The sequence below is a fragment of the Semicossyphus pulcher genome, unplaced genomic scaffold, assembly GCF_022749685.1.
Source record: "Semicossyphus pulcher isolate SPU_LCO1_2020_fin unplaced genomic scaffold, fSemPul1.0.p SCAF_1, whole genome shotgun sequence".
NCBI lineage: Eukaryota > Metazoa > Chordata > Actinopteri > Labriformes > Labridae > Semicossyphus > Semicossyphus pulcher.
Genome location: NW_027211603.1, coordinates 31,624,630 through 31,635,589, shown reverse-complemented (window position 1 = coordinate 31,635,589; position 10,960 = coordinate 31,624,630). Strand labels below are relative to the sequence as shown.

Genomic DNA, 10,960 nt, shown 5'->3' with positions numbered 1-10,960 from the left:
TATTTAATTTATTTTCCTTTTATTTTACTCAGGCTAGGTTTGGACAAAGTTGGCCTTTCTGTGTGGAGTTTGCATGTTCTCCCTGTTCATGCGTGGGTTCTCTCCGGGGTCTCCAGCTTCCTCCCACAGTCCAAACACATGCTTGTTAGGTTCATTGGTGACTCTAAATTGCCCATAGTTGTCTGTCTCTGTGTGTCAGCCCCGTGACTGACTGGCAATCAGTTCAGGGTATACCCCGCCTCTTGCCCAATGACAGCTGGGATAGGCTCCAGCCCCTGGCGACCCTGAACAGGATAAGGGGTATAGATAATGGATGGATGGATTATTTTACTAAATTATTCTACCTTAATCTTCATTTGTGGAAACCTGTCTCTGTGTCAAAATTGTGTCCATTTGGACTAATAAAAATTTAAATGAGAAAAAATAAATAAATAAATATTGCTAAACAAATGTTTTTCTGTTGACAGTGTCTAATTTTAGTCAATAGTGGAGCAATTACAGCAATCATGTTAGAAGAAACTCTTCCTCACCACTTTCAGTCTTTTAATTCTTCTGTTCATCGACCTCAGTCATCCTCACACTTACAGTGCATGTTTGTGTCTGTGTTGTTTAAATAGACTGACTTCACACAGCAGAGCACAGTTTAAGTACAACTTTTATTAATACTGGAATCATCACAGTGCGTTTTGTTACATTAGCAGTGACTAAAGTTAACAAAAAAAGGGTCAATTTTACAAAAAGGAAGACAGAAAAGAAAACCTTATCATCAGCGACAGAGGCGAAACAACCTTAGAAATCAACTCACAATAAATTAAAGAAGAAGAGCAGAAGAAGAGAGACAGACGAGAGCACAGTGTCTGCAGTGAGGGAGGAGAGGAGCAGTGATCGGTTTGTACAGGAAGATAACGCCGATGTGGACTCAATGTTATCCTTTGAATAAAATAGCCCCAGATAAATGATGTCTACAACTTTAGTTCTGAATTTCACTGTAGAGTTCATATATGGAGGCTGTAGAAGAAGAAGAGAGCGAGCGAGCGAGCGAGCGAGAGACACTACTTTGAACTGGAGTACTGACAGTAACACATTCAGTTAAGTTACAGCAGCAGTGAGGACTCGTTAGCCTCTCTGCTCTGCATGGTCATGTGACAGGAAGTTACAACGTTTTTCAGCATGATCCCCCGGAGGGTTTCAGCGGACCATGATGTATCTTCTGAGAATCTACTGTACCTTAGACATGTGTGTGTACGTGTGTGTTTGTGCAGTGGGTTTCTTCAGCTTTTAGACAGCAGGAAGGATTGACAGATTGTGCGTGGGAGGTGGGAGAGAGGAACAGTAGGGGTCTTAACCACGTGTCCTTGTGCAGGCACACATACATACACACACTCATGCACACATACATACAGAACACGCACATCATAACCTGGGCAGATGGCTAATGGAGTGGCTTGTACCATATACTGTTTATAAGAAGTGGTGTTGAGTTTGAAGTCAATGCAGAAACGTATTAAACTAGCATTCTTTCTAATGGCCAGCAGGGGGCGACTCGGAGAATGGCTCTACTTTTCAGGCGATTACCCATGCAAACATTTTCCTCATGAGTTCCTGGTCTTAGACACTTTAGTAAAGTCTTCCCCAGTACAGCATGATAACAGTTTTGTAAATGATGCTCCCATTAAGTGTAAAATAGAAGCTAAAGCAGGTTACCTTGGCCTCATTACAGCTGCAGCCTGTTAACCAGGATGCCTTGCCCTGCTGGCCAAATATGGTCACTTCTGCTCCCAAAAAAACAACATGACAACAGCCAAAATGCCAAACTCAAGGCTTCAAAAGGGTGCTTCATAAAATCTAATTATTTTCTACAGTTCATGTACAGTTAAATACAGCACATACACAGTACCTGAAGGACAATCTGTCCTTCAATGGCCAGCATGGGGTCCTTGTTATTTAATCCACTTAGTTTTAAAACTTCATCATGATCTTTTGAAATATTTTAAATGAGAGACGTTTTAAAATCCACATCAAAGTTTCCTCCTAGATTTCTAACGATGTGTTCATGCTGCGAGCAAATGCTCACAGTGGAAGTGTGCCAATATCCTATAAATCCAAGCGAGAAGGGAAACTCAGGCGAGGTGCAGACAGTCAACAAGTTTACTGTGAGAGAAGTTGGTCACAGATAAATGTTTTATGGCCTTCAACCATCAACAAGGCCGCCTGAGCCTCTCTTCTGCCCTACTTTTATTTGTGTCACAGCTGGCAACGTGACAATAACAACATGTTGACTGCGGCAGCTCAAACCGTCCTTTATCTCTATGAGGTTATTGTAAAAGTCTACAGAAGGAATATCTCAAACTGTGGTGAGAGAACCGCAGATTAATGATGCAGTATTTGGGAGTTTTTTGTAGCTTGCAAGGAGCGTTATGGAAGATTCAATATCAGATTTTAGTATCGCCTAAAGGATGCAGAGAGCAGAGGAATCAAAAGCCAAACTTTACAGATGTGTTGGGAACATAAAAGCCTTTCAAACTTTTATTTTTGACGTGTTTTGGTTATATATGGTTAAAATTTAAAGCCGTTATGAACTCGTATTTAACTTCCACTTCCACAACATAGTATTTTCCCTTTTTCAAAGAAACATTAAATTCATGACAAATAAATGTAACCTTGCTTGGGTTAAAACTAGCTAATTTTTGTGCTAATGTTACATTAAATGTATTAATCATCATAGTGTAATTTTTGTCAATTTAGCTCAATTTAACTGAACAACATTTTTATTGAAATATTGTTTTAGTGGTCTCATCAACCCTGTGCTTTTATCACCAGCAGAGTTCTCATGGTAGCAATTTCCCTCCTGTTGTCTTGAAAAAAGCTCACAAGAAAGCACCAAAGTATCCTAATATAAGCTGCCTGCAAGATGATGCCAAAAAGATGTCTTAAAAGCCAGATCAAAATTAATTAAAATGTAATCTAGCTTAGAGACCGAGCGTCAGACATCAAGCTGCTCTCCCTGAAACCAGCTCACGTTACTGCTGCAGCAGGGAGACGTTTACCCCGGCTAATGCTTCCAGTCCGTCTTTGAACAACACACCCAGGAGCCATCGTGATACCACCCGCTAGCCATTAGCACGCACACCCACACATCTGTAGCGTGCCACACATGCATCCTGACACACACACATGGAGAGAGGGGAGGGAGGAGGGTGATATGGACGATTGAAACAGAGCCGAGCTCATATTCACTGTGGACTGTGGTGGAATAAAGACTTCATCAGAATTATTTTCATTAGCTGTGATGGGCTGCGAGGCTCAGAGAGGCTGCGCTCAGCCGATGGGACTCTCAAAGTGACAAGTGTTGTTTTCTAACTTGTCAGCTAGACGGCGTCCCTGGTGTGCTGAGCCCATCAGTGATGGAGGTTGAGCGGCGTCACAAGGAAAGGGGAACATAATGGAGAGAAAGAAAGAAGAGAAGGATACATAGGTGTAAAAAAAAAAAAAAAAAAAAAGGGACAATTAAAGTAAAAGTTGCCTTTTCCATACTGAATACTAGTGGTTATTATTAACACTGTTGAAACTCAAGTTCCATAGGTGTTTATTTGGCAGTCTGCGTAGCTGTCAGACGATGGTGCTGCCGAGTGCGTATGTCTCCATCCTCTTTCTTTTTACACTTCAGTTTGTGCGCACTTAAACAATAGTTTATGTTATATATGTTAATTTGAGAAATTTGGACAAGGTGGTAAGTGGATTTTTCACCTTTAGACAAAGCCAGGCTCACTGTTTCACTGTGCTTCAAGTTTTCTTGCTAAGCTAAGCCAATGATCCTCTGGCTGCTTCATTTTAAACAGAGATGTGAGTGTGGTATCCACCTTCTTATCTTAATCTCAGCAATAAAGTGAATACAGTACGAGTGTTTACCAAAATGTTAGACAATTCATTTGACACATGACAGTCCATGTTAGCTTCTGTTAATTATAGATACATAACATAGACTGTATAAAAAGATGGAAGACATGACAGCTCCCAGAAGTGAAGCCAAACCCTCTCTATCGCCCCCTGCTGGCTGGCTGCAGTATAGGTCATAAAGCCCGCCTCCTCCATGTTAACAGATGGCACATGAGTCAAACTATAAAATCAAAATACACGTCAAATAAATGTTTCTCAAACATGGTTTCTGTCATTATAGTTAGTTCTTATCATGCTGATTTATGTCCAAGTGTTAATTTTTCTGAGAAGTTAATTTTTAATTAGTTATCTGATGCTTTAAAAATGATGATTGACAGCTCTGTTGACAAATCCGGCTCCTGTAGCCAATCTGTTCCAAATTAGCAGAGTGGAGGACGAAAGGTGAGAGGAAACGTAACTAAAACAATCACAGTTTTCATATCTGCGAGCGTCTGCTTCAGACCAACACAAGAAGCTGTTCTGCTGTTAAACACGCTGACGTGCAGGATCCTTGCTGTTTTGAAGCACCTCCACCCACCGATGTCTATACTGCGCAGACTCTGTCTCCAAATGACCTCACCATCGCAAGATGGTAGCTCCTATCACGAGGGATATTTTGGCTTCACTTTCGTTCAATGAGAGCAGATGGAGATGCATCGTCCATCTATATACAACACTCAACAGCACCACAATCTGCCAAGCTAGATATATGTATAGAAGTACAGTATTTTATGAAATTATTATTTCAACTTTGAATTTAGTATGTATGCTGTATGTAACTACGTGTAACCTGAAAGAAATGTTCAATGTGTGTATTAATGTAGATATTAGCTCATACACTAGCCTTGCTATTAGCAAACGAATGCTAAAGTAGTGAATGTGACTGAATGTTAGCATGGGATATTTTGATTCTTTTAACTAAATCAAATGATAAAATAATGTTAGATGTTACTTTGTTACAGAACTCGTTCCTTTTGGACGTGCTGTAGTTAGGACTATGTCGTGTTCTCAGAGGAGGAGGATGTATACATGTGCATGTGTGCATGTTTGAGTGTAAGCATGCATGCCTGCATGCATGTTAACCTGGTTGTGTGTCTATTTGATATAGAATGAATGTCCTGTTTTCACTGTTGCTCCTGCTTTGCCCCTGTGCCTGTAGGCCTACTTCTACATACACATACACATACACTCATGGGTATATTGACACATCTGCAGCAGAGAAGTTATTTTAGCTTGTTCAGACAGTTAGTTCAGTACACAGTTAATTCAGCGTGTTAAAAAGACATTATTGTTTCGTTAGATAACTTTTTGTGCTGTTGACTGGGCATTTTAAAGGAAAATAGCAGTGCTGTATCTTCCACTCATCCTATCGCATCATAGGGTGTGTGCGGTTTATCTCGTTCTTGTTCAATTTGCAGTTGTAGTATCCTTGTCTTGTCCTGAGTTGTCATCCATCATTTAGAAATAAGCAGTGTGCCTTACAGAGTTTAATAAACCCTTAAATAAAGCAATGACTTACTGGCAGTGAATTCATAAGTGTCAGCTTGTAGTATAAGTAATAAACATTCGGCACATACACATTCAGACTAGTTACATCAGCTCTTGTTGCACACATAGTGAAGGATCTCTAAACTCCAAGTCACACTATCAGAGCAAGTCAATGTTGAATAGCTTGTAAATAGGGCCCACAAGTACTCTAGAGTGGACAAAACAGTGTTATTTTCCTTTAACAAACCCACACCGGAACATCATTGTGAATGTACGTACATGAACACTATCTCTGTATTGCTTTCCAACTCTTTAAACTTCATTCAGTTGTACAGGAACAAAGTTCTGACATTGCAATAGTTCAAGCAAGTCAAACATGTACAGTGTGATCCCCCTTCACCTGAAAGTACATTCAGCAGACGTTCGCTTATTCATGTACAGTGTGACCTCGACAGTCGGTCCAACACAAACTCTTCATACGAGCATTTTCTCACCAAGACGTGATAGGGGGATGGAGTCAAAGCCCGCCTGCTCCCCCCTTCCACCCTCTCACCCAGCCAGAATTAGCTGATACAACACTCGGCATCCACATGTGACAACACACACATACAGCAGTTCCCCCGAGACAAAGAAAGTAAACATACATTTGTCCAAGCACTGTTAAAAAAAAACCAGAAAGACAAGTGCGCTGGCAGAGGTTGAAAACGTTCTCCTCTCTATCTCTTGAAATTAAATAATTATAATTTTCTTTTTAAACAGCCACAAATATATCAGAACAGTGCTATTCAAGAGAAAACAAAGGGAAAAAGAGCATGTATAGCGCTGATGTCACTGGCTATGTTCAGGTCACTGCTAGAAGAGCGTACAGACGTGATGATGAAGAGTTAACTATCCTACAGTTCAACATCCAGACGAGGACACGCTCACTCTCAGCCCACACATCCTACATCCATATGTTACACAGCTTAGTTTGTGTTGTTGTTCTTTTTACATTAATTCAAAGTAAGACTAGATATTAAAACAGTACTGCTGAACATAATATAAAACAATAAAACTCAATGTTCCATGTAATTCTCTAACAAACTTTTATACCAAATCTGTGCGCCTGATTCTCATTTACAAGTACAGCACATGGAGTAAATATTGTTTGAACAGGCAGTGAAATGCTCATTTCACACATATTTTCCTCTCTGTCAGCTTACAAAGTCTCATTTAAACCCTCCTGCTTCTCTGCTATCAGAGAGCGCATCAAACAGGATTCACCTTTCTCACACCTTAATGTCCGTAAATAATCCTTTCACACAGCCGGGTCCTGAGCTCAACTGGGCATTTTGACTGAATTAAGCTGAACCGTTCTGGGGTAGCCTTGTGGATATTTTAGATAAGACAGCAACGTTGCGTTTACACACCAATCAATAGAAGAACCTGATCATACATTTAACATCTTTGACTGCATACATACTGGTCTAAAAGCTAATGTTCAAGGTGACACTGCTCATTAGTAGCCTGTATTTGTCAAGATAGCCTAATGAAAATTTAATTACACATTACTCAACAGCAACAGTGTATTAGTTATAGTACTCTTTACTTCCAGCACTTTGCCGGGATCTGTCAAAGGTGCCTTTTAACACCTTCAACACCCAGACAGCAAATCCCAACTGTGACATTTGACCATCAACAGCTAACAATAGCTTAGCCATGGGGACTGACTAGCTGCTAGCAGAAATCCTAAAAAGAGGGCTTAGGCAAAGGCACAGCTACCAGTCGCTAGCTAGCTAGCAGCTAAGATGACGCAACATGTAAATTACAGAAGTGTGAGGTTAGCAAGGTGCTTCTATTTCTCCTTGTTTTGAAGAGGCTACACCTTCTGCCCCTGCGCCAAGCTAAAGAATCTAGCTACAGTCTTCCCTCTAACAGACACAGTTACACGGCTCACAAGTTAACTCCCAAATAGTAGATATTTTTACTGGGATGTAATCACAGAATCTTAAGTTGTGGTGCTAAAAAGTATTATCTGTGTAGCCTTTCTTGGTAATGTCTTACTTCCAAACCAAAGCAGTCCATGTTTTTCATAACTTTTTACTCCCTTTTCTAACATTATTGCAACTGTTTTGTACAATGACCTTTTAATCGAAACACAAGATTGCTGTAATCATTTTTTTGTCGATAAGTTATGTTGAAGACTTGCTTCCCCATAATGCAAAACATACAGAATTTGAAGGCTTAACATATTTGCAGATAAACTGGTGTGCTGATATGTGTAATTGAACATGAGGGAAGATTAAATTGTAATATACAGAATTTAGGACATTGGAGTTTTCAATATTGAATCCCATGTGACTGTATTTCCAGTACATTCCTGCCTCTCAAATATATTGAAACTAGTCTACATGTGCACATTTACTTGCTCACTGTATCGCTGGATAGTGCTGATAGTTTTGGCTTTATTTGTCCAGATTTTGAAAATCCTGTTAATGGAGATGAATAGAAATCAGGTTTGATTTATCATTTGGGCGAATCAACCCTTTAAATCCTGTCTGTATTTTTTGTATTATGTGTTCTGTCCTTCAGGTACAAGTGAAACAACTTCTAAAAAAGCTTCAGTACTATCCACAGTCCACAGCAGCAGATGGCTTGTAAAAACCCAAAGAACACTAACATCCAATCCATTTTAAATAAATATTTTGCTCTACTTTCCTATCCCATCTTTCATTTGACCAATCTCTCCAATTCCACCAGTCTTTATCACTTCCTCTTTGTCCCTTTCTGTCTTCTTCTTCTTCTAAAAATTAAATAATTTTCTCACAACACAGTCCTACTGGCACCCATCTCTCTCACTTCCACTCTCCCTATCATACAGTATGACTACAGCAACACCTAGTGGCTATCGTACATACTCTACCACCTATCAAAGTGCTTAAAGTTTTTCATTTTTTTCAACAATTTTGTAATCCATTTCCTCCTCCAGAAAGAGACAGGGACAGGGAGAGAGACAAGCCAAAACTAGGCTAGTATGAATTCACAGTCCATGTGTAATTTAGCGTTCCTGATGATTGCCTGAATGTGACACAGGAGGAACCTACAATCCTCCATCGCTGCTCTTCTCAGAAACAAGAAAATAAAACACATTTATTGCTCCATTTCTGATTTAACATTTTCTCTCTGGTTCTAGAAAATATATATGAATATATCTATACGCCTGGATTACTTCTCGTAACTTCTCCAACAGTGGTAACAAGGTAAATGACGTCACGATATAAACAAGAAAATACACGCACAACACACAGGAGAAAAGCCCTGCCCTCATTGGGTAACCAGCTGTCCTGCAGCAGAGCTCTACCCGACCCCCTCGCACACACACACATCCAATCATTCATATGTGCACACACACTCACAGTTCACCCACATGCATACACATGAATGCACGCACACACTACACACTAAGAGAGAGAGAGGGGAAGGGGGCACTAGCACGGTTCAATGCCAACAGAATTTTTTAAAGACTCTTTTACATTAGGATGAACCAGAGGAGCCCTCTGGCATGTTAGCTCCCCGTGCTAATACCAAAGCTTCAGTTCAGTGGGCTAATAAGTAAAGTATGCCGCTGCTGAGACAGCCTGGGTTCGCATCCAGCAGGTCACATGGCACTCTGACCCCTCTCTCTCTCTCACCCGTCCTACAGTCATCAGTCCTTCCTCTGGCATTAGACAGTCGGGTTAGTTGGAGAAGAGGATGGGGAAGGGTGTAAGTTGGCAAACAGAACCCAGTCTTTCTCTCTTTCTTTGCCTTTTTTTTATCTTATCTGTTTTTCCTGCGAGTCTTTCCGTCCCTGGGTGAAGGTGTAGAGAAGACAAACATGCGTCCAACACACACTAGTTATAGTGGCTGTCTAGGAGCCTGTCAATATTCAGTATTTAACTTTTAATCGTCAGCATTGGTTAACATTATTAATGTTATTATTATCATTATATTATATATCATTTACTCTAATGATGTCTTTACACTTATTTTTTGTGTATGTTTTTGTTTTCATTCATCTTCTGTTATATTAGAGCTCTCCCTACATGGTTAAGTTTTTGTGTACTAGGCGGTTGGGTTGCACCACACCAACACCTGACTCCCTATTGGCTGACAAACTTCATCCACTTCCTGCTTCTCCTGCAATCACAATATGCGTGGGGCTGATCGGTCATTGGAGACGGTCTTGCGAAGGCGGACTCCTCTCCTGATAGTGGTCAACATGTCACCGGACCCCTCTGCGCCCTCTGTCCCTGTCTGAGAGTCGGCAGTGCCAGTTGGCTGCAGGGCCGGGTCATCTGGGAGGGCAGGGAAAGGAAACTGACCCTCTCCGAGAGCGTGTGCGCTGGCTACCAACTCCCCGATCTTCTCCACTAGGCTGTGCCGATTGGCTGCGATCATCTGCTCCTCCTCTGATCCGGCCCCTGAGCTGGTGCCCAGTGTGAGGCCCCCGTGCTGCTGTGCGTAGACCTCTAACGCCGCCCCTGATCCCCAGGCAGTGTTAGGCAGGCTGAGGCGCTTCGGTGACGCCTTCACATAATCAAGCGCTCCCTGTGCATCATCCACTCCAGTGAAGAACACACACTCCTCACTGCCCACACGCACAGGAACACCACCCACATGCCCTCCACCTGCATACCCCCCACCACCAGCGCCTGGTGAATGTGAGTCTCCGGGTACAGTGGGGGTCTTGACAGGCACAATGGGTGGTCGGATGGGGATGGGCCCTGCATTGGACAGTGTGCGCCTCACGCCTGGTTTGGTAGACGGGGTTCTGCGGATGGTGGCAGTGCCTGGAGTGCCAGCTCCACCTCCACCAGCTTGTCCTGGTATCACATGACCCCCAGGACCCAGAACCCCACTGGGCAGCCCGGCTGTGCTGGCAGGCCTCTTGGTCTGGATCATACGTCGGTAGTTCTGGGCGATGTTGGAGTGGCGAGGGATAGTGGAGGACTTGTCAAACTCCGTCTGTCCATCCGGACCTTCAGCATCCCCGTTCACTGAGTAGCAGTCATAATCTGAGCCTGAGGAGGGGGAAAAGGGAAGGTTAAGAGGACAAAACGATCTGTTGGTTTAACAGGCTCACAGTGAAAGACAAAGACAGGCTGTTTTTAAGAACACCAGGGTGAAACCTGAATTCTTTTTGCAAACAGGAAATCCTCCAGACAGCAGCAAGTATTTTGGATTTGGATTGGAAGTAATTTTCCTATGCTACCACCAGGGCATAGTCATGTTTTCCTTGTTTTGAAAACAAATGGCTATTCCAAATGGTTCATCCCCTCTGCAATCAAACTTCTTTATGCTCTCGAGGATTTTTCCCTTTTTGACAGCCTGATCCTTTTATTGTTTTCAACAAGGTTGTTTATCATTCTATTGATCAGTATTCTCTATAGATCATTTTTTCTTTTTGGAAATGTATTTTTTATTTGCATGTGTGTCTTCCTCTAAGATTAATATGTAGTTTGATTGATTGATTGATTGATTGAGCGATTGATTTTTGAGAAAAGATTGAGAAGAA

General features: G+C 41.7%; 1 protein-coding gene across 1 annotated transcript in view; it reads right to left on the bottom strand.

Annotated features, from left to right (window-relative positions):
• Positions 1-637: 637 nt before the first annotated feature.
• Positions 638-10,960, bottom strand: part of mtss1lb (MTSS I-BAR domain containing 2b) — an 87,636-nt gene continuing 77,313 nt past the window's right edge. The window contains exon 14 of the mRNA XM_069666161.1: positions 638-10,466. Coding sequence (XP_069522262.1) covers positions 9,589-10,466 — 878 coding nt within the window. The 3' untranslated portion in view covers positions 638-9,588. The remainder of the gene's footprint in view (positions 10,467-10,960) is intronic.